The following is a 26852-nucleotide window of genomic DNA, read 5'->3' as shown; positions in this document are numbered from 1 at the left end:
TGTCTTTACGATTGTTCTTCTGTCATGACAACTGGAGGTGGCATACTATAGTATTTTGTGTCTGCATCCCTGAGGTGTCCATCTCCCTTTCTTCATATTCCTCCAATTGCTCTTTGTTCTTTCCTCGGCTCCAGACAATCATTTTGCTCAGTAGTCAGTTCAGGTTCAAATCACGGTGGGATGATTTTGCTCATATATGCTAATATGAGATTTGAATTTACAGATCAAAGCACAGACATTTTTCCCTTACTGGCACCCAGGTGCAACATCATCCCAATGTCTTCACCCATTTACCCCCCCCCCCCCCCCCCCCGTAGTGTCTCTGATCAGCAACAAGTATAATGGGTGCTTACGAGATGCCGTAGTTGTTGTAGTAGGCCGCCGTTGCGTCCGCGAGCACCGAAATGAGGCTGGTTTCTGTGGTGCTGCTGGGACATGCAGAGGCAGTAGCCGCAGACGCAACCTGGATGTGTCCTGTAACAGTCATGCTGCTGCCCTGCTCAGGGTGAAACCCGGTCGCAGTGGAGTTCAGGTACTGGTCAAACTCATCGCGGTCCACCTCACCCAGAAGCTCTGCCTGGCTCAGCTGGTCTAGAGTCTCCAGGTGACCCTGTGTCTCTGGTGGGGGGGACAGCTGACCCAGGTGGCCCTGGTGGAGCCCGTGGTGAATGTGGGAGAAAGATGAGGTACTGTAGTAAGACATCGGAGGGCCAGGGATCAGTCCGCCACCAGTTTGGGACATGTGAGAGATGTGACCTATGTGTGTGCCCCCACAATGGATTTGGGTCTGAGCGTAGTCAGTGTGGTAAGGAGGCGGGCTGCCCATGTGTGTCTGATTCTGGTGGTGCTCATCTGGGCAGGAGGAAGAGCAGGAGGAGTTACCAGATGTTGAATAATAAGAATGGGGTACATGCTCGTGGTCCATGGCATCTAAGGGGGACATCTCAGGGGGAGTGGGTAGGCCGTAGGGGTAGGTGTCGAAGCTGCTGTTTGAACCGGTTGGGTCTCTGAAGCTTCTGACGCTGGGCAGAGAAGGGCTGAGGCTGGAGAACCCGCTCCTGATACCATTAGGGCTGCCCTCGTCTTTGTCGAGGGGGCGACAGAGGGCTCGCTGGTCGGGCAGGACGTTCTGATCAGGGGCCAGCCCGCTCAGCAGGAAGCCAGGGTCCACTCGCTTGCAGATGCGTTTCAGCTGTTTCTTCCGGCGAGGCCGATACTTATAGTTGGGGTAGTCCTGCATGTGCTGCACCCGAAGCCTCTCCGCTTCCTCCACATAGGGCCTCTTATCAGGGGGAGTCAGGGCCTTCCATGACTTGCCTGCAAGAATAATTTTGTTCAAATGTAACTACAAATCTTGAATAAGTTTCAATAGATTAGCTCGCCATTTATTTTTGCACCATTTTTTTTATTTCATATTTAAAGTCTCTTATACCAACACTAAATTAAAATCACTCACACACTAACAATTTTCTACAACATCCTAAAATTTTAGGATTAAACTCTTTTATCGGATATAGGATTCTAAATTCCCTGTGATAATGGTGGGATTAAAACACAATTAAAACAAAGCTTAAATAGCACTATACAACAGACATCACACAAATATTTATATAAGTATTCCCTTACTGTAAAACAAGAGCTCATAATTATCATATATTTCTCAAGTGTGTGATTTTTTTCTCTAGAAAAAAACAAAATAACATTTGTATTAAAACTTTTCACACAACCTCAATATTCATCTTCCCTATAAGTTCTTAATCGTTTTAACGGACTTTGCTTCAAGTTAAGAATGCCTTATTTAACATAACCATAAGTGCCAATTTGACCTTTATTAATGAGAGCATATTTTATATGTGTTGCTGTTTTGGAATTGGCTTTAAGATGATTTCAGATGTGCGAGAGTGCCAGATTTTGAGTTTAACATTAAACACTAATCCAAGTGGCCTAAATCCAACGCAAAATCATACATTTCATTCCTTTTATGTCCATCGTCCTAACAAATTAAACCGTTTTTACAGAGACATTACCTTTTGAATTCAGAGGGGTTTGGCGGCGCGCTTCATACTATAATAGTTGAGAAGTTACGTGATTATTTTACTCGATCTAAATTATGACCAAGTGCGATTAAACACGTCGATTTGATGTCTTTTCTTCCTGAACACCTTGAATAGTTTTTTTTATTTAATTTACATATCTTTTTGGTGTTGGAAACAACTTTAAAACTTTTGTAAAACAGCCGAGGCCTGGGGGGAATTATAAGTGTGTGGATGTTTAAAAAAACAAAACAGTAATATTATTTACAATAATAAAATAATAATAATAATAATTCCTAGCTCAACAAAACACTTTAATCAATATTACTTAAAATAACTTCATCTCACCCAACATTTTGCTGAGCTCGGCATTGTGCAGGTCTGGATTTTGAACCGCCAGCCGTTTGCGCTCATCTTTGGCCCACACCATGAACGCGTTCATGGGACGTCTGATCCGCGGCTCCGGCGCCTTGTCCACGGGGGTCCTGTGCGGGCCGTGTCCGTCGGGCACTTCCCCGTCTCCCGGAGGACACTCGAAGGACTCTGGCCACGACGAGTACGCGCTGATGAGGGCTGCCATGTGCGCGCTTTCTCCTCTCCAAACTTAAGACGCGCTTCTCACTCTGTCGCGCTGACAAGTTGACTTCTCTGGCGGCTGATTAAAAAGCTAAAAACCTACTAGAACTGTTTTCTTTTTAATTCAGCAGTGTCTCTCACGCTCACTAGATCACCAGAGCTACAGGCTACTGTCAGATGTCAGTAAAAGTTTTAGGCGAAACCACAGATATGCTCAAGCAGCGTCTCCTCCTTGTGAATTATGATTCAGTCTCTCCTGGTGGATGGGGAGCGCGCTTTATATTTGAGGAGCAGGTTCCAGGAGAAGCCCGGAGGACTCTCGGCTCCTCCTTGATTGCAAGTTGAGCCCCGTGAAGAGAGAGAGAGAGAGAGAGAGAGAGAGAGAGAGAGAGAGAGAGAGAGAGAGAGAGAGAGAGAGAGAGAGAGAGAGAGAGAGAGAAGCATTTCAACACCACTGACTACTTAAACTGGCCTCACAACAAAACATCACTTTCCACTGACAGATAACGAACAAACTAAACTCATAATACTCGTTACCTGTCACTGTGCAGGTCATGATTATGGGATGAATTCACATGGGACCAAAGGCGGTCATTTTATTCGCAGCCATTATAGATAAACCCGATTTCTTTTTTTTCATGTAAATTCATGCGAATGTTATGACAGAGGGATTTGGCAACATCAGGTCGTTTTTCGCCCTCATTCAACAAGGAAATTCACACCTGTGAAACGTATCTAACCTGTTCGACAGTAGGCCTACACTCACACATTAAACTGAGCTGAAGTGGCGTTTTTAGATTCCCACTGAACTTCTAAGCAGGCCAGAGCTTCATGGTCCGTCATTTAAAAATGAAAGAAAAACGTTTCTTGTGTTTTCATAATAAGCTGCCCTCAACATCATTTTTTTTCCAGCTTTCTAAATATATTCTTCCACGTAATTCCTGTTGAACATCTAAATGCAGAAGCCTGTGTTTAAACATCCCTCAGAGGAGGAAAAGGTCCTCTCCTTTTTTAACAGTTCGGGTGCAGATCCACGTGGAACCTCTAAACACATCTGAGGGGGACAAAAGAGATAAAACCACTGAACACACCACAAACAAATCAGTTTCCTTCTGTGGCCAGAGGCGTTGCATATCAAATCCTTGAGTTCCTGTTGACAGGATACTCTTGGGCTGCAGCCATGGAGTAGTTCTCACACACACACACACACTGCCTGAGCACAGCTACTGTTGATCATAGGTCAGATGGTGTCTTGGTTCGTAGTATTTATGGGGGAGGGAGTAACCCGACAGATACTGTGGTTTTAACTCTTCTCTAACTTCCTTCCTCCAGACTTAATCCAGAGGCAACACGCATCTTAAATTGTAATACACATCTTTTTGGTTTGGTCATGCCTCCTCAATCATCAAACTGAAGTGTCAGCTCTAGTTTTTTGTGAAACTTGCCCCCCCATCTCACACACACACACACACACACACACACAGCCCCCACAGGAACAGGATACGGCACCTGAAGCCACAGATAGTGCGTAGAGCAGGCACATCAGTGAAATATAGGGCCGAGCCGGTCTGACGAGGGCCACACTTGTCGTGAAATGTCTTTTAGCAGCACACTGCTAAAAGACATTTCACAACAAGTGTGTGAGCTGATGGGGACACGGGAGTGAGCTCCAGTGCATGTACAGTACAGACAGACAGCAGACTGGCAATGGGAGGGACCAAAGTTTCACATCACATTTGCATATTCTGGGTTTCTGAAATGACTAACGGCTCTCAGTGTTAACCTGCTGTGTGGGTGGAAGCTGGGTCAGCCTGCTGCTGTTCACTCTTTCAGTGTAAAAGACATGTGGCTACTGGAGACTTGAGGAAGGTGTTTGTCTCCATGTATGTGGGCTCTATATAGAAAGTTCACTATGGTTAATGTACTTCAAGAAAGAACACGTTCAAATCAGTTAAAAGGCTAAACCTTTGTCACTTTTATTAGGTATTTCTCTGCGTCAGATATATCCTGCTTTTACACATTCGATGTATACGTTTAGTGTCATTTTCTAAATAAGAATGAGCATCATTATATGCAAATATGTCAGTAAATGTTGGTTGAACAAATGTGCAGTATATTCATACTGTGACTGATAAGGTTTTGTAATGAATTGAATGTCATGAGTACAGCATATGAAGACACAGAGGAAAAGAACACCTGAGATGCTCAGTGATAGTCAGGTTGTTCTTACATCACAGGATGACAAAATGGCCAAATGTCAAATGTACATTTTTTTTAATTTACAAAGCCGAAATAGTAACGAGGAATGCTATGTTGTTGCACGCAAGACTGGACAGCCTTAGTTTCCGTCTTCCTCCTGATACAACCCACTCATTGCTGAACAAGACTGGCCTGTTCATAGTTAATCTGTCAAGTCAAAGAAAATATTTCGTAAGCTCATAAATCATATTTTGGAAGAGGAAAAGGTGAAAAGCCATCTTTGTTTGGAGATGTAAATCACTGTTTACAGCTGATCAGCTCATACAAGACACTGCTCCACGGAAGTAAAACCATTTCTCCTCACCACTGTTTACTTAATACATTCACCTACATTTCACTCCACCTATGAAGGGGGAAAAAACAAAACACAGATGTATTGATATTTGGATTTATTTTTAAAAAACAGTGATTTGATCTGGTTAAAGCTCCAAAGTGAAGCCTGATTTCTTACAGCTCATGAATGCGTCAGAAAAAGAGTTTCCAGATTTCTAGCAAAACATCCCCAAATTGCATCAATTCATATCACATCAAGGGGCTAATGTCTGTGGGCTTCCGTTTTTTACAAAATTGACAAAACAATGTCTCCGGTCACTTTCAATGAATAATATTCATTGTCTGAAGAACTGGATGGTGAAAACTAATTGCTGGCAAGAAAATAAAATCGACTGTGAATGCTAAATAAATAGAGATATAGCATATGAGATGGTAAGACGTACGATGTTTTTTGACACTACATTTTAATGAGCAGATCAATGCAACTCATGTCTGTCCGTTAAATATGAAGCTCCAGCTGGATAGCTGAGCTCGGCATTAAGACGGGGAACGAGGAAACCGCTGGCCTGGCTCCGTCTAAAAGTAACAAGGAAGTCAATAAGTCTATTTCCCAAAATGTTTCACTTTTTCTGGAAGTCTAGGCATTTTACCATCTGACACAATAATGTGTATCCAAGTGGACAACAGTACACGTTTGTGGTTTTACTGGGCAGCTTCAAGTGTTCTTTCAATAGGTCATACGATTGTATCTGTAGGACAAGTAGCAAGTCCCCCTGAAGCCTAAAGGACTGGTGGCATTGGAGGCTATTCTATCAATTCCATCCTAGTCTTGATGTTTATTCTTCTTATTCTTCTTCTTGGAAGGAGGCATCTCCTCAGAGTTCTGCTCCACACCAGCGGTGGAGCTACTATTCTCATTTGTAGCTCCTTCGCTTTCTACCACTTTCCTCTTCTTCTTCTTTTTACCGGAGCACTCCTGCTGTTTGTCATCATCGTCCTCTATTACGATAGGAGCGGCAGTACTGTGCTCCTCTACCACTTCCAGGTCACCTGCTGACTTTTTGCTCTTCTTCTTCTTCTTCTTTTTCTTTTTGGGCTCTTCCGAGCCGTCGTTGCTGAGGACGGGACTGGGTTCATCAGGCGGACCGGATGTCTCGTTGGTCTCCATCGAGGGTGCCGTACTCTGCCCCTGTCCACGATCCTTCTTCAACTGAGCCATTCGCTGCGCAAAATACTCCTGCATATTGAGAGTACTTTTCACAGTATTGGTGATGGACTCCGTATCCAGTTTAACGGCAGCAGGAGTAAAAGTCTTCTCCGGCTCACCCTGAGAATCACTGCTGTTGCTCTCCTAGACCAAAAACACACACGAGAAAGACAGTTAGGATTTAATGCAACATTTAGAGAATCTACACCACACACACACTGGTGGACCAAGCAGCTTAAGTGATCGTCAGGCATCATGCATAGATTAAACAGGCAGATTTTTGTGAAAGAGCCAAAAATAGGATGTTGAGGTAACAATAGGTGTTAAAGGATCATCTTAAAATAAGCATCACTGGACCTAATTGTCACACGTGACATTCATCATCATCATCTTCTTACAACACAATGTAGCTTCACACATCCAGCTGTGAGTCCTTAACAGCCATCTCTCTCTGACTGAAAACAATACTTATTTTAAAAAAATAAACCAGAAGTATTGACAGTGTACAAGAGGGTTTTTTTTTTTCTGTTCGCATTGTGAGACTACAGAACTGCTTCAACATCAAATAAAATGCATTCAACTTAAGGAAATCATTTCACATGGTTTAGAAATATTTGAACCCTTTGCCAAAAAACTCTGACAGTAGTTGTTAAAAAGGAGGAAAGAGCAAGAAGTGTTTCGGTTAAACCGTCTACACTCTGGTCACGGACCCGTCTGTCCAGCCTTTAGGCTACATTATTAAAACAGGGACCACTTTTCATCCGAGAGCTACAACACAGTCTAGATTTGAACTCTACAGCAGGAACAATTTGTCACTTCACCCCTGCGACCCATTTGTCTTCATTTTCCTAATGGCCTACTCAATGCATAATGATTCGTCCAGAAGAATACAGGAGCTCCTCCCGAGAGTCGCACTAAACAATGCTGCCGCTCTGTGTATTGCCTCGGAGTTTGTGAAGTGGACGGCATTTTTTTTCAGACCCTACAGATTAGAGAGATGAATTGAAAACAGCGTTTTTATGTCGAGTCACCTCGCGGTTTGGCCTTTAAGCTTTCACAATCAGATTACACGCCGTTGACCCTCGACACTGATCGAGACGGACAAGCTAACCGATGGACTGGTAAAACAATGATGGATGTAAATACCAACAGGTCTCGTGGGACCTAAATAAACTGAAATGCGGAGTGACGTTTCTACTTATGCACCGGGCTTCCTCGTATACTAGAAATATATTTGTTTTTTAGGATTATCAAAACAGCCAAACTACGGGACTTCAGTGAATCCAGACAAGCTATTTGTCTTAACCCAGTACTAGGCTCTTCTTAGTCAATATACTTCCATAAGGGAAAAGAACAGTGTTTTTTCCGTAGTATAATGATTAATATGGTATGAAATGATTACTCTGCAAATATACCCCTCGTTCAATACTTTTTTAAGGCTATAAATGATGCATGTAACATCATGATGTGACAAAGTATAACATACTTGAGTATCTCTTGAGTTATTCTGTATTCCATCTCAATATAATGGCCTCACAGTCATGAACGTATGATTGAGGCTAAATGACAACGCAGGTGTTCAAAGTTTTCTGCCACCTCAGACCTAGACCAGAAAGAACCCCAACTTCTAACAAGGGGGGGGGAGGGGGGGGGGGGAGGGGGGGGGGTAAGGCCCTTCAGGTGAGGGTGCCATTACACAAAACTTTCCAACTTCCCAGAGAAAATCTATACTCCCTGTTACTGCACAATGGCATCCTCTCTGCTTGGGAGAGACGAGATGTGGCTTAGAGCTGACAGCGCCAAACAACATGTAACTGGGATTAGGGAAGATGGCTGGGGGCCACTTTAGAACTGCCTGTGAAATTACTCTCGAGAGGGAGAGGGTGAATGAGCGAGGGAGGAAGAAGAAAAAGGGGGGAGAGTGACTGAGAGAAGCGCCTTCATCAGGGCAAGGAGCAGGAACTTGGTCCTATGTCCTCTCTGCCTGGGGATCTCCATTAGACCCTGATCCGACAGGACACACATACGTACAGCAGGGATATAAACCAGGTACAGTCAGCACTACTGGCAGCCCTGGAGATTTCTGTTGGAGAGTGCCGAGGGCAACATGTTACTAAGAAACAACTCCGCAGTAATGTTTGAGATCTTCTTTCCCTATTTCCAGGTATTTGTGTTGTCATTCACCATTTCTGTGTGAGTGCCATACGATACTATACAGCAGGCATGAGACAAAACCCTCAGACCAGAATAAATATGTCCTGATAAAAGCTCCGTGATAAAAACAAAAACAGTACAACACAATAGTCACAAAATAGAGCAATCACAAAAAGCCATTTTATGAACTTATGATATAATACCGAAATGTAAGCACAGCAGAATCACCACTTTGCGCCGCATAAATTCCTTAAAGTCCGGGTAAAGAAAAATAAGTGTTGTTACGAATGTGTTATTAACAATCGGGATATAATTTGAATGAATAAATAAAAAAATCCATAACTATATAAAATCAATGTTATCAGACCGATGAGATCAAACTGATCGTTTCGTTTGGCGAGGGTTGAGATGCTCAAAACTATTTATCGTTCAACAGCTGCAACAGTAGTGAGATAGTAAGCTACGGTGGAGCCTCTGAAGTAAGCACAACACGCATGCAGCACGCTCTCATGCGCACCCTGAATGGCAGCCACACAGAGAACGGCGGTAATGAGACAAAAATTATTATTATTATTTTGGCTAAAAATTCGAAACACAAAAATGGTGAAACACACAATGATGTACTATACAGTTCAGTATTTTCAATGTATTTATTAAGGAATATTTATTTACTAATTTCCTTTCCTGAATTGTTAATGGCCAGTCGATTACTGCATAAAACAAATGCAGAATGTAGTTTTAGTCAATGGTAACTTAATGCAGTTCAATTTGCAGCAGAGGTTTGCAGTTCAGTTTGTCAGTTACTGTTTTTACTCATTGGACTGACGCAAAACAGAATATAACTAAATATACAGTGCATAGCGGATAAGTCAAACTGTTTCATGCCACAAGATAATAACGCCATAGTGGTTTACATGTTTACTTGTAATGCCGGTCCTTAAAAAGAAAAAACTAAATTGAACATAAGTTTTACTATTTCAATGCTACACCACATTTTGAAGAGCAAAGTTTATTTCCAATGGGATTTGTTCAAGAAGGGAGACAAGCATATATAATTTATGAGTTTACAGAATTGCTGGAACTAGAGAAGAATGATTGAAAAGGTAGTCCCAGGCTATAACACAGCGGGGTTGGAGAACACACCTATATCCAGTCGTGTCTACTCCTCCTCCTCCTCCTCCTCCTCCTGCCGGACCCAGAACCCCAGGAAAAGGATGCGCTCAGTGCACTGTGTGCAGTTCTGAGATAAGGCTCCTTCGGCAGAGGAGCGGTCTGGCTGGCTATCGGGCCCTTCCTGCTCCACTCTCTCCCCTGGCGGGGGCTGGGGCTGGGCAGGGAACACAGGGAGGGCCCGTGGAGGGTCCCAGAGAAAAGGAGAGGGTGGGAAGACATTCACCAGGCCGCCTCCTTCAAGACACTCCAGTTCTATCTGTCCCTGCTAATGTAGCCGATGGAGTGCCAGTGGTAAGACGTGTGCCAAGGTACCAAGAATCTGAGGCCAGCATATTCAGGAGGAGAGTCAATCAAGCCAGCAGAGGGATGGTAGAAAAAAAGGTTCACTAGAGTGCATGTGGAACTTTTTTTGACTTAACGAGATCGGCAAACAACTTTAATTGACTTTACACCAGATCTGAAACATGTATGTAGCAAGTAAAGCTATTTTATGTCTAGAATTCCAGAACCAATACTTGTAGGGATGTTCTGAGCCCCTGATCCCAATTCCAAGGCCTTTAAAACTTTGCTAATACAGAGTAAAGGTCTATTAATCCTTCCGCTACATTGTTCAGCTTCAGAGGACACAATGAAGTACTAGAATACATGAAGGTAGCCCTACGCTGACGGCTCTACATTTAGAAAATATTGCCCTTTAGTTATTTCCTCATCTGTAGATAGATGAGCGCTGGTGTGGATCTGTTACGAGAGGATGGTTTCCAACTCATGATTGACTTAATGGTCAGTTGCAGCACTAATTCCAGGCATTGCCAATTTAGCAATTAATAATATAGCAATAGTGTAAAAACTGAAGAAGGTGCAAAGGTTGAGAAGTTCACTCGTGTTAGATTTACTAAAAGGTATTAACAAAAACTTGAAGATAAATGTCTTACTAATTAGCTTTACAAAAGATATTACGTCACCTTCTGGCTCACATCTTAATTAGCATTTGACAAAGCTGCAGTCGCCGATTTATTTTCTTAAAAACTGCCCGTTTGCATTACTTGCCGTTTTTTTTTTTTTCCTCCAATATTTCCTAGCCAATATTGGTTGGGACTGTAATTGCATGAGTGTGCCCTCATTGTCCTGCCACAATAATAAATTTGGCGATACTCAAGGTCTATGGATCAGGCCCTGATTAGCCAGCTGTCTCTCCCTGATGACCACACAAGTTCAGCAGCCCATCCTTCACGGGCCCGATGTGGGCGGACAGAAAAACAGGTGGCTGCCGTATTCTCTGGTAAAATAAGCGAACCCTTCGGTTGACATCAATACTTTTTTTAAAAATAATGTCACTGCCCCCAATGTGACCCGAATATTTTACTTCCTTTTCTGAAGAAAATACAATTCTCACAAAGTAACAAAGTTAAAAACGATGTAGAGTAAGTACATTAAACGCCACACGTGGAAGCTTCCACAAAGCTGTACTTTCTGTGTGTAGTTAAGACAAAACACACACAAAAAAAAAAGAAAATGGGGTTTGAAAAATTGCACTTTGTGCCCGGTGCGAGAACGTTTATCATAAGTAACAAATGAAGACAACATTATGCATGCAGCATGACTGCCCTGTGCTTGTTCAACATTGCAAACGCTTGCCGACAATGCCGCCCTTGAGTGCATCGGGAACCCCCACCCCAACCCCAGAGAGGGAAGATACAGTGATCATTTCCCCCAGCTGTGATTTATTAGATTAAAGAGTCAGTGATTAAATGGTAGTCGGCGGCTGTAAACAGCCGAGAGGGCTGGAAATCTTTGGGCGGTTAGCTTCACCAGGCGGTAATTACCCCGGCCCCATGTATTCTAGCTTAGGCCCGTAACTAAGAGACAGACGCCCTCTTTTTCTTTTTTGTCCTGCGCTAATCTGTAAGTGTCAGCGAGCTGGCATGCCAGGAGGGAGCAGTCCTATAGAACTGCCAGGGAGGTAGGTGGTAAATGTGTGTATTTGCAGCAGGGGGTGGGGTGGGGGGGGGGGGGGGTGGTGGGGGGTGGGGGGGGGGGGGGGTGGTGGGGGGTGGGGGGGGGGTGGGGTGTTGCTTGGCGGGTCTTGATATTTTCGGCGGTAGAAGCAAAAGGGCCCGTCAACAAACACACTCAAGAAAGGGAAAGCTTTTACTTCAAGCAATTAGATGTTATCTGAGAATGAATTAGAGCTCTTCAGTTTCACAATAAAGCGTTCACCCCGCATGAGTGCACTGGCCCATTCAAACCGCGACAACACACGTTTACACCCCTTTCAACAGATGTATTATGGAGGTTGATGGACAATTGAGCCAAAAACAAAATCTCTGCTTTGGTGCCGTATTTCTATTTATACTGTTGATTATTCAATGCTGAACTCAGCAAATAAAGTAAAATAAAGCATAAAGTGAATAAAGAATAACCCAGTTAATGTATACCAAAAATATACTGTTAGTGTTGACCAAGAATGTAGGTTAATATAACAGCTTGGTACAAACGTAGAGATTTAAAATAACAGAAATAGAAGAAACACTTGTCAATCTGCTTACTTGCATACAGTTAAGATGCAATAATGCTGATGTCTTAGTCTTAAATGATAGCAGCTAAAGATGTGTTAATGGCACAACCAGCCCAGTTATTAATAATGTTGACAACACTACCTCACTTCGCCGTTCACAGGCCAAAGCAGTAACCTGTGAAACCCGAGTTGAAGACAATTTTTTTTTCAGTGAAGACATTTCGCCTCTGCGCTGTCAGCAAAGTTTCAGTGCTCGACTCCGCCCATCGGCTCTCTGGCTCCTTGCCGACACATCTGCCAAACGCTCGAGCCCCCAAACCGCGCCGCCGCCCCTGCCCCATATTCCTTAAGATGGTGGTATCGGGGGAGGCCCCTGCTGACGTGTGATCCTTCATGCGGACGACGCGTGGGCAGGAAAAACGTGCAACAGGTGCCACCCGATGAGGCCTGATCCTCGGCCCTTTGTGCCTGAACATGAGTGGGAGTGGGAGAGGCCGCAAAGGTCATGCTGACCCAAGAGCAGGGTGAGCCGTACCGAATGTCTGACTGGAGGGTTCAGACGTCAAAACATGCCTCGTACCAGATTATACTCAACCATTCTTCTTCCCTGACATTTTTAATTAAGGAGTACAGAACTAACAAACTGATCGGTTTATATCACCGTAAAATTACGGAAATTTATAAATTGTTTTTTACTGCACTTATTAAGAATGAATCGTAAACTGAAAATTTAATTTAGCTGATTGCATTAAGCTACAGTAAAATATTATAAATTATGCTGAAGATTTCTCACAAAATCAATATCTGGAAGACTAAATGAAAAACCTGAAATACTGATCTAATTTAATTTTCTCTAACATTTATTTCAATGACAAAGTTTAAATGTCATCATGGCTTTTTACAGTCATTTACTTTTCCTGTTTTTAAAAGTAAGAAAAAAAAAAAAAAAAAAATGATAAAAAGGAATTTTATCATTTTCAAAACACCCCCCCCCCCCCCCCAGGAAAAGGAAACGTAGAAGCAAATGTAGGTAGAGAAATAAAACTATGGCTAGTTTCCACTTTCATCTGAGCTGGCGGCTTTAAAAAATGACTAACTTTTGTTGATATATGAATCGGCGGGGAGTCTATTTATCAGCAGGCCCTCTGCGGTCGCCCGCTTGGGTCCCTCAAGTCACAAGCCGCGTCGCTCCCCTTTGACTGATTAATTAGCCAATCAGAGGACATTTTTCACTGGGCGGCAGAATGGTTTATTTCAGCTAATGCCGGGCTTCGAGCTGAGGCCCGTTGGAGCCTCGTCGGCTCTTTCGGCCTGCCTGAGTGGTCGGGCAGAGGGGCAAGGGAGATAAATCAAGCCGGGCTGGCCCTCCATGTGGCTCCCCTAACTAAACCCCCTGAGGAGGGCACGGTGGTGGAGAAGGTGGAGGAAAGAGATGGGGGGACGCAGGACGGCCAGGGGCACTGCACGCCGGCCGATAAGCACGGGGAGCACAGGGCTGCCAAAGTGCCTTCATTTAGAAGTGGCCGGGGCTTTTTGATATCTCGGCAGAGAGGGCCTGTCGTTTGTCATGCTGTGAGTAATTGTGTTGAGGGGCACAGGAGGAGGCAGGAGATGGAGGGGGCTTGCAAGCGTGGGACGGGTGATGGATAACAGAGAGCCATGTAGATGGACAGGTGCTCCACCACAGCCTGATAACCCTCACTGGTTAGGGAGTGTAAATAATGGTTTTAAAGCATACATTTTCAAGTGGCTGCACCGTATGGTGGAATGAGGTTGTGGGTGAAATGGTGGTCATCCATTTGTCCTGTAGATCAGGGTTTGTAGCCAACAATCAATTTGTCGGTAATATCTATATTCAATTATATGTTTTTTTTAAGTTAGTTGTGGTGTTATACCGGACTGTATTATATAAAAAAAATACTGAATAAGCATCATAAAAGTAGAATTTATGGCAGAACAGTTGTATTGGATTGCATCAGCTTGTACAGGTGTACCTAATAAAGTGGAGTATGTTTAGTATGCTTTTAATACTTGCAGCTTTGTCAAATGCTATCATTGATTAGTGTATTATTCAAAGTTGATTAACATGCTTGCTTAGGAATTTTCAATTATTCTTGGATCAGCTATTACGCCTCTCTAAATAAATGTTTTTAAAGCCTATTGAGGAGTTGTACATTTCTTATCACACAGCTACAATAGTTATGTCTTAAACTTAATTTTTTTCCTCATGCATCTATAGATTATCAAAAAGCTCTTGTATAAAATACATTAAAGCGGGAAATGTCACAAATGTGAAAGTTATCTTCAAAATTAAAAAAGGAGGTAATTCTAACCTAAGATACAGCTCTACTGTCAGGCCGGAAGGTTTACACCAAAACAATATTTAAAAGACAGTAGCTCAGGTGAAACACAATAGTGAAGGAAACGTAGTGGCGGACTGTATCGGACCAATTAATATAAGAGGGTTAATAATCTGTCCCATGTGCTCACTTGGTCTTTTCAACACATCCAATCCGGCCTTTGATGAACAAGAGGCATGTGGGACAGCCGAGAGTATGTGTGCGCGTCTGTCTGTCTGCATTTCAGGGAGCGTTGTGAGCAGCGATAAGAGGCAAGCAGGAAGCACATCACTGCGGAGGAAGGAAAACTCCAGCAGTGTGGGACTGGTGGAAGGGAGGCTGGAGAGACAGCCGTGGGTGGTGGGTGAGGAGCCGGGAGATTCATGAGCGGGAAGGAGAAGCCGACCCAGATTTGGTCGGGTCTCCTGGCCTCACCTTGTCAGGATGCAGATATGCGATAATGCGACTTGCGCGAACCCCTGCCAATCCATTTCACCACTAAATCAGCGCCCTTAACGTTGATATAGTCACTACTTAAGAATACAACTGTTAAGGGTATGGAGATTATCGCATGCGTGTATACTGTGGAGCGTACTTTGTGCTGTACTGGTAACGGTGGGTGCTGTAAGCACAGATCAGGGTGCACTGAGGGTCACTGGCAGTGTCGCGGACACTCGCAGGAGATTCTGGACAATGTCTACAGCTTGATTGGTCCATCAGCCTCTTTACCTCTTCCCAGCAACCTCAGACGTTGCTGGGCTTCAACACAAGGCCTCATGGGATGCCATTGTAATTGTGTTCAGTGTTTTCGATATGGTCAATGGTGTCCCTCCTGGCTGAAAAATAACAACCCATAACCAAACGATTAGGGAGAAAATGGTGGTGTATATTGCTCGCATTTCCAATGTTAATCAGCAAAGGGAGCAGCAGCCATTGTGATGTTATGGCTCGCCACCTGCGCGGGAATAGAAAAGGTTTTTTCTCGTGCAATTTATGGATTTTAAGATGCCAATTTCTTCAAGCCAACTGCTTGAGATAAACAGAGGAAGCCAGCGAGAGGCTTTTCTGTGTCTCTGCGTACAAAAGCTACATTCGTCTTTGTCCTGCTGGCTCTGTACGGAGTCAGCAGAACTTGTGACACAAAAAAATACCAGCTTTATAAAATGAAGATTCATTAAATCATAACAAATACATAGAAGTATTTGTCTCTGTAATAATAATGGCACAGTGCGTTTTCATGCAAAGTCAGAAAAAAGTCCCATCTGTTTGCACTCAAACCATCTAATATGTGAAAAAGGATTTACACATCTTATTGGTGGGACTATATTGCGATTTTATGCTAATACTTATGTGCTTATTTGTCAGTATATATACTTCAGTACACAAGTTCCAATAGCAGATACTTATATTTAATTTCTAATAACTCAAGCTCTGTTTGTTATTTCAAGGCAGCTAAATAAAGACCATAACAAATGGAACAGACTAAACACACGTTAATTCAATAACGAGCGAGGTTTTGTTCTTCACAAGTAAGCCAAAGGAACTTACTGAGCATGAAATGTAACTTGCATCTGTCTGAGCCTGTAAGCTACGTTTCAAAAAGCTCGAGCGCCAGCAAAACGCCAACTGGCACGGTGACGTTTGAAGTGACCAACCGCCAATGCCAAAAGCAAAAAGAGAACTTTTTTTTTGCAAGCGTCATCATTTCAGATTTCCACACACCTCAACCCAATTTTTGATTTGCCGTTAATAATGCCCTCCGGCATTAGAGCTACCTGATGTGAGCGCTCCAAGACAGACGTAGAGAAGAGAGGGATTGCAGAGAGAGGAGTAGGGGGTAAGAGTGCAAATCCCTTAACTGGATTTAGGTTTTCTTGCCGCCATCAGTGGCCTGTTGGCGGTGTTAAAGCTGCACGATGTGACATGGCTAATCTAGGGCCACAGGCTGTTCAGGAGCGGGGCCCTGTAGAAGCACATGGATCACATGATACTGCAGCGATGATTGAGGCATCAGCACCAGTGGTCGCTCTTAATTACCAAGACAGAGGCAGAGAAACTGGAGCTACCTGGCTAGATGTATGCTATCTCCTCCCCCAGTTCACACCAGACATTGAGTGGGTGGAGAAAGGCCACAGGCCTCTCCCTTTACAAAATTATCTTTATTATTGTCATATTACAGCCATTAGTCATGATCATATTTTCTATTTTGGATATTATTACTACACAAACAAAACTGATCACAAACTGACTGTGAAAGACATATTGGAAATACGGTTCCAAAAATATTTAAACTTTTAAATAATATTTTTTCATATCATGAGTACATATGCATTACACTTGATTGTTTTATGTTTATAGTTTGCTTCCTTTTGTGTTTCTGCATGAGCGTATTTCATGCTGGATTGAAGTGTTTTTTGTAGGTTGATTTATTTACAGAAATGAAACCAATTAGAATTTATTTTTTTATATGTTTATCGTTAATTAAAATAAAACAATGACAAAAAAGACATTTTTGATGGAAATTAGGAAAATGACTGCCCAAATTAAACCTTAAGGAAAGTGAAAATGTTTTATCTAATTGTGGATAATGTAACATCTGTTGATGCCTTTTACCTGTTGATTGGTAGGTCTTCCTCCTCTCTTCCCAAAGATGCAGTTAAGGTCTGTTTCACTACGGGAGGACAGGTCTTTACCTAAATAGGAAAAAAAAAAAACATTTCAGAATCATAGAGCAACTTAAAAATATGTTTGAAACCGTTTTTGGACTCTCTTATTAAGGCATATAGAAAAAGACTAGTTCAAACAACAGGATAAAAAGTCACAGAACCTGCCAATGCACAAAACAAAACAAAACAAATATTACTGGCATAAACTAGTGGGTTTCTACTTTTGCAAATACACCAAAAGGTGATCCTAAACAATCACATTTTCTCACACACACCCAAAAAACAAATAAATAAATTCAAAATGAAGAGATCTAAAGGGCAACGGGTTTACCTAGGCAACCTGTAATGGTTGCAGATGAAAGAATGAGTGTGTGTGTGTGTGTGTGTGTGTGTGTGCGTGTGCGTCTGTGTGTTGGGGGCAGACGGTAGGGGGAGGTGGTATCTTGAGCAAAGAAAGGAGAGGTTTGCGTGGTTTACTTCTGCTCCAGGGATAAAACAGCAAAGAAAAATAAACCGACGACAAGGTCTGCCACGCCACGCCTCCGGATTCCCATTTTCAAGCCAGGCCTCAAAGACTCCTGGAGCACACAGTCGCCTGTCTCAAGCCCAGGTCCTGTTCGTACAGCTGCATCCTCTTCCTTCAGTGGGGCCCTGATAACATTTGGTTATTTATTGCTTTTAAACCTCTATCTCCCCTACTCTTGGCTTTGAAAGTCACATGCAGGTCTAAGAAGTAAAACCAAGAAAGTATGTTGAAAACTAAAATAAATAGGGGGGGGCTGTGGTGTTTGTCATCTAGTGAACTCAGGTCGAATGTAAAATGATGCCCAGCCCGACCTTTCTGCTGTTTGGATGAGGAAGTACCCGTCAAAAATGCTCAGGCTTTCAGGTGAAAGTGCAAATAACAATGTTCTGACAAAAAGGAGCTGAAACGTTCAAACGGTGGCTGGAAGCTGTGACGCAGGATGAAGCATGTGTGCCGCTGTCGTGCAATGGAAAGTGTTTGTGAATACATGCTGGTTTCCAAGGCTACAGTTGAAACAGCAACAACCGTCAGTACAGATAACTAGCCAAACCAGACCAGCAGATCACTGCGGCTCGACAAAGAAACACACAAATTTGACAAATACAAAAAAAAGGGCCCTCAGCTCCTCAGCTTGGTGTTATGCTGTAGTCGTGCTTTCCTCAAAAACCTTTTAGTTTACGGACTCATAATGGCTGAAACGCAAACATTTGTTTTGTTAAAAAGCCCCAAGACTGCGATAAAGCCAACGGATGGAGAGCCGTAGTTAAATTCTGCATCAACCCCCCTTGCTAGCCGTGACAGATGATAGATGGAGGTAGCAATTAAAACTGGGTTACTGGTTTATGCTGCGGGTCCCGGACCTAAGCAGCGGAGATTTTGGTGCCTTTCCCCGCAAACAAAGGCCATCAATCGTCAGCGCTGGCAGTGAGGGAACCAGCCTGAACAGGATATCAATAAAAAAAAAAAAAGCAGGAGAGAGTAAGGAGGAGGCCGGCGCTGCTACGGAGAGGGAGATGTTAGGAAGGTGCTTCTGAAGCCACAACTTTATTCTTTCCATCAATGTTTTTACAGACTTCACAATAAAATGAACCGATCAACTAATAACTGACTAGATAAGACTAGTATTAAAGAAGCAATGCATGGAATTTAGTACCCCGTTATATGTTAATAGTTTTTATGACTGGACATAATATCCGGTTCTTAAATGGTAGATTCCATGCTTGACTTTTTCAACTTCTCACGTAACAAGCTTAGCAACATTAAATCTATAACCAAGCCTTCACTTGGCAACAGCTTCACGGGGAGGGGAGCCGGCATGGAGCCATGCAAACAGGCGTGGCTGGTTATATGTTGCCAGGTAACTTTTTGGTTTCCCATGATGATCCAGAGCACAAGTTAGACACAATAAGGCAATAATAACAGCAGATGAATAGAAAGAAATATAAAAATCAATGAATAAAATACTTCATGTAGCAGTCTACTGTAACTGCGAGAGGACCATCAACAGTTCCTACGTAAAGACACTCATTTAAATAAAGAAAGACAGTTTCACAGTCAGACTGTTGTGACACTTTATGCCCGTCACCACTGAAGGCAGGCGGAACTCAACTCTCAAGTTCCCAATCAAGTTATGAATCGTTTATGGACAAACAAGTAATGCCAGCGTTCCTTCTGTTGCATGACAACAGCTGCCGCCTCTTTGAGAGCAGAAACAAGTTGAAGTGGTGTTAAGTTACCATCGACGTGTCTAATGCCTACAGAGCAACACACCGGCCTAAGATTAGATTCCAGTGAGAACATTCCCACCTGCATTTCCCCTGAACTGCCTCCTGTTCTGCTTCCTGAAAGTCTGAGAAAAAACAGATACTAAACAGAGTGGATCTCAAATGTTTCAATGTAACAAACATTAGCAGTGTCAGGTGCTACCTGCTCTTTGCTCCCCCCCCCCCACACATCTATAAACGGCTAGTGGTAAAATAAATAAATTAGAATCTAAGGACCTGTGTGATCAGACTTAATTAGTTGACGACAGGTGGGTGTACGAGTGTATCCTAATGCAAAGAGGATAGAAGAGGCCCAAGTTCACCGTCAACTCAAATGGTCCGGTCATAAACAGACAAATGTGGCTTTCAAAATGTTAAAAGGTTTGTTTTTTCAGTGCTTTTCATGGGTGCTTGTCATCGAGGCTGTTTTGTGGTGGACAGGAGGTGAATATAGATGCAAGGATACAGAGGTCCAAATAGAGGTGTAGCAATTCAATAAGCTCAGTTTGGTGGGATTCACAGTACAGTGTTAAAATGTTGTTGTCATAAAGGTATGACCAACGAGTTGCATGACTATTGTATGTATAAAGAGTTAAGGCAGAAAAGAGAGCATCCGGAGGAAAATCATCATACCATTAATATCGGTGCTTCATGTCTAAAGTGCGTATGGTGGATCCAATCCACCAGGGACCAAGTCTTTTTCTGGCCACTGCCAAATTAAGATCACAAAAACAGGGTGAGAGGGTCTGGGGAAGAGACGGAGGACACGTGTTATCTGGCCGGGTCATCTAATGGGTCACGCGGCCTCTGGGAGGTGTTGTTTTTGGGGGGGCCAGTAAATGGACATGCCAGATGCCCCAAACAGGAAACAGGAAGTTGCTATTGAATGACGTAAAATATAAAAAGCTCTTCCAGGTGAGGCAAAAGTTGAGATTTTGTTTTCCCATGTATGCTGACCCGATGAGGTTCATCTGAACCCAATAACAAAAACTATTGTAGAGTAATTACTTTAACACATGTTGATATTTGATGAGCTTGCACTACTTTTCTGCCAAAGGACTTAGTAGAATTACTGCAACAAAAATAACCGACATTAATATCAGCTTAGTATTGCAAAGTTTGCAAGTTCAACATCAAAACCTCATTACTAATGAATACCGTAATCACTCAACTATGCCCAATGCTTAAGCAGAAGCAGCTCAGCAGTAAACTATGAGTTAGAGGTTATTCATTTCAGTCTCCAGTGGTCCCGAACACCAAATTCCTCCTCGTGCCTATCAGTGCACTGGCCTTGACCAGCAGATTTTGGCTTCCTGGGTTGTAAAGGAGTAATGAAAGTAGAAGGAAGAGTTATTAATAACCTCCCCTAGCACTGACCGGGCCAAGTGACCCAGCACGGCCTGACAGGGCTCTGATCAGCATCTGTGTTCTGAGCCAAGTGCACACGGCTCAACGAATGGTTAACGAGGCTTTCTGTCCGTCTGGGTGGATTGTATGGAAAGTGGAAAACAAAAAAAGGAGAGGCACACACTTTAGTAGCTGCTTAGAAAAAAGGTGCCAAGCTGAAATCAGTAGACGGTTGCCTTGAAACTATTTTATCTAAAACAAACACATTTTCAGGGCAGATTTTTTTACTATGTGATGAACACTTGACCCAGTTTGGCCGACTTTGTTTCCTGATACATAATCAAGGTAATGACTGTTGAGAATAAGAAAAGAAACAGCATCCTCTTGGTCTATTTGTATCCCTCTGATCTCTGTCTGCTGCCAAAAGATAAACTCACCTTTAGTGAACTTCATGTAATGGACCCTCTTTTTGGAGGTCTTGGACTTCTCTTCTAAGCTGAAGCCTTTGGGTTCCTCTGGTGGTGGAGGTTCTTTAGATACTGAAAAAAAATACAAGAATACTATAGTTACCAGAAGTTACAATTTGAAGATGAGCATTCAGCATCATTGCATTCTCTTCTCTCATAAGAGAGTAATGTGCTTTGTCTCCCAGAACAGTGATAATGAAGATGTTCATTGTATGACAGCAGGTATCGAAATGTTTTCCCTCCTAAATGTTGCAGTGCAGCACCCTCTACTGTCCAATAGATGGAACACACTCAAATAGCTGCACTTTGGTGTAGTCATGTAGTTTGAAACAGAGCCACAGCAGGAATGTATATACATCATGTGTCAACTCTAGATAATGTAGTACTAGTGTGAGTCATAAGTGACACATATTAACACTGCCGATCGTATCGTTCGTACATACCAGCGCTGCCGTTTTGTCCATGGCAGTTGTTCAGCTGAGCAAGAAGCTCGTTGAAATCATCTTGGTGTGCGATCCAGTTATCCTGTGAAAATGACAGATCTCAACACAACAGAATTCGGCTTGACAATAACATATCCTTACATCTTTTAAGACAATTTCAAAAGTCCTAAGAGATATAAATATGGACCTTCCACACTCAGTTGCCAGTTTGCAGAATCCTCCCTTTATGAAAATGGTGAAAAACTAACAGAGCAACACAATTATCTAATTTAATTATTGCGTCTAAAAGTGTTAAATATGCTCACCTCAGAGCTGGCACCGGTTCCAAGACCATAGTGGTTGTTTTTAACTTTAACTTTGATATGGTCAGTGGAGCCTTGCTCACTTCGGCCCAGGCCCTTAACGAGAAAAGAGAGGACATAACATGTGTCATCAACTGATCCATTCATTGTCAAATGTCTTAAGAGATCACCACAGTTGATCCAACAAGAAACATCCATTTCACCTTGCCCTTGGACCAGCCCATTCGCTCCATCAGCTTCTGGCCGAATTTGGATTCATCTTTACTCCAGGCGCTGTTCCTCGGGTCCACGGACCACTTCTGCTTCCTCCGGGCTGGAAAAGAGAGCAGCAGCATCATTACATAACAGCCATCCAACAAAACATTACATGAACGAGCAGCACCAGCAATTCAAAGGAGACGCTGACCACCGCTGACTACTGTGTAGATTCAAGAGAGGACAAATAATGCGTTTAAACGCGCTGTATAGTCAGTTTCTGTTAACACACAGATACATCAGATGTAGCCCTATCCCGGTGCAGCTGTGATACTGCCCTGTGCCTTATATTAAATACACAGCTCACATATTTAAAATCCTTTTAGTAGTCTGATCTTACTAAGGCATACGTCATATAGAGGTGTAATATGCATGTACTATTAACACAATGGTTGACAACTGTCAGGGAAGAAGCCAGGCTGGACTCAAGTCCAACGAAAGAGCATGCTATGAGAGAACAACCTGCCATCGCTTACAGCACGTTTAATAGAAAGAAAGCACACCGATTAATACAAATATTAAGCCATTAAAGACAACACAGTTAAGCTAAACTGAGCTAATGACAAGTTACTGCAGAAACACGTGTCGGTTTACACAGACTGATGTAGTAATGCTAATGCTAATGTTAGCTACTCGAATAGTTTGACAAGTACGAAATACAGAAAACGTTCAGAACAAAGCCTCTCCACTGTGGGTAGCAGTGGTTTTAAGCGAACACAAAACACAAAATACATATTGTTATTTTTAAAGAAAAGGGGAAATATCCGTCAAAAGTCTAACAAAAATCCACGTACGCTCAGCAAGCATAGACATCTTGGGGTCCTTAAACAGCTAGCGGTAAGTCGCGTAGGGTTCCCAGAAAATGCCTGAAGGGAATACGAGCAGGGCCTCGCTGGTTGTTTGCGTAAACATATCCCGATAAGATATTAATTGTATGTGGTATTCCATACGGATGAAAGCATATTAATTTGTCGTTTATTATAACAATATATAATATAATATTTTAGCATTACTGCAAGTAGTTATCTTCGCCAACAGAGAGCGCCACAGCCACAAACCCACAGCATATAAACATGTTACGTGTACTGGGTCACTCAGGTTCAATGAACCCAAACTACAGCCCGATAATATAATATTCAGTTTATCATATTGAAAAATAGAATGTTCGTATTCACCTTTATTGTAACAATTGTATGTGTATATAACATATAGGCCTACCACAACAAAAAATGCAAACTACTAATATTTCGTGACTTCATATCTTCCAATAAGTAGGCATATTTATGATCAGCTGATATCAGCCCAATAATTTAGTCCCCAAGTTCCACCCAAAACAAACTATGATTTGCCCAACTCAAACAAGCATTGCTTAATGTGCTCTTGCAGACAATGTCATACTGTTTGTACCGATGCATGTGATGCACTCAGCCTCATCTGTACAAGATCACATTTCAAAAGTGTTTGGGCATAGAGCTGCTTCTCGTAGGCCTACTGACAGAAATATCACAACAAATGATCATTCAATTCTATTTAGTTTGTATAGCCCAAGTTTCTAGGAAATTACTGTGGTTGTGTCAATCTCATTTACAGCTGCTGTTTGGGTGTTAAAGTATGGAGCCGGGAGTGCTTGCAGCTTCAGTTTATTAACTGATTACAATTGAATACTGTAAAAGTAAGTGTCCTTGAGCTACTTATGGGTTATACAAGCTTTCTAGGGACATTTTTAAGCCTTATCAAAAGGAACAACTGCAGTCTTGATATGGTGTTGCCAGTACATTTCCTGTGTGCCTAAGGACACAAGGCGTATTTATGCAAATATAATTCCAGGAGGCTTGTTTTGAAAACGGCTGACTTGGTTTACCTTCAGGAGTGGTGAGCCTTGGAAAGGAGCCAATGTTTAAAAAATGTATGGAAACGTTTTTTCCCCATGTGAGGTGAAGAATGTATTTCCGTTAAAAAGTGATTAATGATATGATACCTGCAGGGAAACATTGGGATCAGAATAAACAAGTGCAAAAACTAAACATGAATGTGTCTCAGTGTTATTAGTTCAGATTTATTAGAAACCAAGCTCTGTAACACACATGTCCTCTCCTGAGGTGCATGAGATGTTATGAGATGAGATTATTTTTATCGCGGCATTGCATTACAGCCAAAACTGTATAATATTGCACCACACTTAATAAGCATGTTCACTGGACATATACACTTTTACATTTTATTTCTTTAATCTAAATCTAAGTCCAATCAACACATTTCAAAATAAAACAATAAATAAAGTATGTATTTAATATATTTAATCCATTTTCTTGAGTTTATTTGCTTAGATGTTGGATCTTAATCCTAATTATTTTGGTTTTTAAATTGAGATGTAATGGTTCCAAACATAGCTTAAATATATATCTCCTTGGAAACTAAACTCCGTAAATGAATTATTGTTGCATTATTGCATAAAGCATAAAGCAAACACATGCACAATATAAGGTCAGATAATGACAATCATATATGCCACAGCATCTTGTCCTAATTGCACATCTTTACCTGTTAAAGTGAACAAGATCATCACATCTGCTGTTACAGAGTCGGACATTAGTTTGAGACTGTAATGGTTAAGGCTGAGTAGTGTGAAGCTCTAATCTGACCCCGAATCTGTAGTTAAAGTTACGTCAAGCATGGGATTAAGGCGAGGTTGTGTAACTGTGTCAGAAGCCTGAAAGGGATCAGTGACAGCAAAGATTGTTAACCTGAATGTGTGCTATAGAGAAGCTGACAATAGGAATCATAATACTGTGTATCAGTATCACCTGATCTTTCCACTCCCTGTTTTTTCTTCTTCTTTTTTCAGCTAACCTTGAAAGAGTTCTTTGTATATTACAGCCATTATGTCCGGATTTCAAATTATTTCATAAATGCAATATGCACTCCCAATGTTTAAGTCAGATCAGGTCCAAAATGTCATTCAAAATGTACAGCGCAAGAAGCCACAACAAGACTGTTTTGACTCAGCTGACTGAAAGCCTGTAACTGTAAGGCAGTGATATATACAGTAGGCCTTTACATTCCCTTTGAGGCTTGAGGGTAAGAGGAAGGCGGTGGTGAGGTCTCGGGCTCTATTACCATGGCAACAGGTCTCCATGTAGAATAACAGCTGTGGCACAGAGTGTTATGGCGTTTCTGGCCCACTGCCCAGCAGCTCCCTCCCCCGGCCTTCTTTATGTCTCGTCCTTCACTTTCTGCCCGGGTCCAACGTAAGCTGCTGCACACTGTGTGAATCTTATTACACGATGACGAACAAAACACCCGGGGCCCAGGGGGCTCGAGGAAGCCTCCTGATTGGCCGGTGGAAGGCGGGCCTGCAAGCGTGTGTGCACACCCAGGGAGACTGCCTTACATAAGAGACAAGGTTCCCATTACTAGAGAGAGAACAAGAAGTAGGGAGTAAAGGACCCCCGTCACAAGCCTCTTTGTTTGTGTTTCAAAACACCTTCTTCCACAACCCCTCCAATTGAAAGCGTAGTCTGCGAGGCGCACATTGTTCAGTCACATTCACAGGCATGCAAAACAAAATTTGTATGCAGGTTTGTGTTGCCTTCAGAAAAACATGCCCATGCATTACATTTGTTTGCATATGTGCTGTGAATTCTATAAGCTGTATGTCGATTTTCCTGTCCTGCATAATTCCCTTCAGGCCTTTCTCAGTTAAGACCATCTCAAACTGGCAGCTAATTATCAGTGTTAAGACACTCTGTTCCCTACGGCGCGGAAACTTTATTCGAGATGTAGGCTACATTGGAGCCACTGCAAATCCCGTTTAAATATCTTATTTAAAAAAGGACTTTAACAATTGAAAGGACTAAATTATCATCACAGGCACAGTTTGGTTCCCTGTTCTATGTCTTGTGAACTGAAACCCTTTTATGATAAACAAAAAACTACAAAAAAACAAAAAAATGCTGCTATTTTGACACATTTTTGTAGGCATGCCAGTAATGATTAGAGTCCATTCCCATGAGGTGTTAACATCTTCCCACGTTACACAAGCTGCAAAATCTTAGGACAACAAAGATAATATTATTTGCAGAACTTCTGCTGAATGTGAGTGTGAAATCATTCCTACTTATAAGGATGTGTGATAAAGCCTGCATACACTTTCTGAAGGTTTGGTGAGCTTTGTGATGAGTAAATAGTAAGTTTTCATTCCAAACCAGAGAGTGCACCTGCAGTTTTATTGAGTGGTTCATGATTAAGACCAAATAGAAAATGCACCCTACCTTAACATTTAATTCAGTTTGAAATTCAAATCTCTCATCGCACTCAGGCAGTCTGTCTCCCTCTGAGCTCTTTTGCCTGCACAGCACAACTGCAAAACAAACAAGATCACCTGGAGCAGCTCCAATTACTGACACAGAGAAATTGAAGACAGGCTATCAAGTGTATAGTGAAGGACATTGCTGTCCTCAGGGTTACAGTTTAAGGTCCCATGCCATGTGAAGAAAATACAGCTGCAGTTTATTGCATTTATTGATGTGCTGAGGACACTTTTCTCATCTGGGG

At 42.4% G+C, this 26852-nt stretch overlaps 2 protein-coding genes across 3 annotated transcripts; both read right to left on the bottom strand.

Moving 5' to 3' along the window:
• Positions 1 to 349: 349 nt before the first annotated feature.
• Positions 350 to 2613, bottom strand: sox7 (SRY-box transcription factor 7). Its single transcript, XM_076084413.1, has 2 exons — positions 2382 to 2613; positions 350 to 1317 (listed from the first exon to the last, which is right to left on the bottom strand). Exons 1-2 carry the CDS (start codon positions 2611 to 2613, stop codon positions 350 to 352), a joined length of 1200 nt encoding a protein of 399 aa, XP_075940528.1.
• Positions 2614 to 5240: 2627 nt separating this feature from the next.
• pinx1 (PIN2 (TERF1) interacting telomerase inhibitor 1) lies at positions 5241 to 26587 on the bottom strand. Of its 2 annotated transcripts, none has more exons than XM_076083562.1 (7): positions 26570 to 26587; positions 22247 to 22356; positions 22047 to 22139; positions 21742 to 21823; positions 21269 to 21370; positions 17143 to 17222; positions 5241 to 6492 (listed from the first exon to the last, which is right to left on the bottom strand). In XM_076083562.1, exons 2-7 carry the CDS (start codon positions 22274 to 22276, stop codon positions 5965 to 5967), a joined length of 915 nt encoding a protein of 304 aa, XP_075939677.1. In that variant the 5' UTR covers positions 22277 to 22356; positions 26570 to 26587; the 3' UTR covers positions 5241 to 5964. The 2 variants fall into 2 exon arrangements, with proteins under 2 accessions (XP_075939677.1, XP_075939678.1); XM_076083563.1 differs by lacking the exon at positions 26570 to 26587 and adding an exon at positions 23093 to 23147.
• Positions 26588 to 26852: the final 265 nt, after the last annotated feature.

Source organism: Anarhichas minor, unplaced genomic scaffold (genome assembly GCF_050575085.1).
Source record: "Anarhichas minor isolate MPS153535 unplaced genomic scaffold, ASM5057508v1 ptg000136l, whole genome shotgun sequence".
Taxonomy (NCBI): domain Eukaryota; kingdom Metazoa; phylum Chordata; class Actinopteri; order Perciformes; family Anarhichadidae; genus Anarhichas; species Anarhichas minor.
This window is presented reverse-complemented; position numbering and strand designations above follow the sequence as displayed.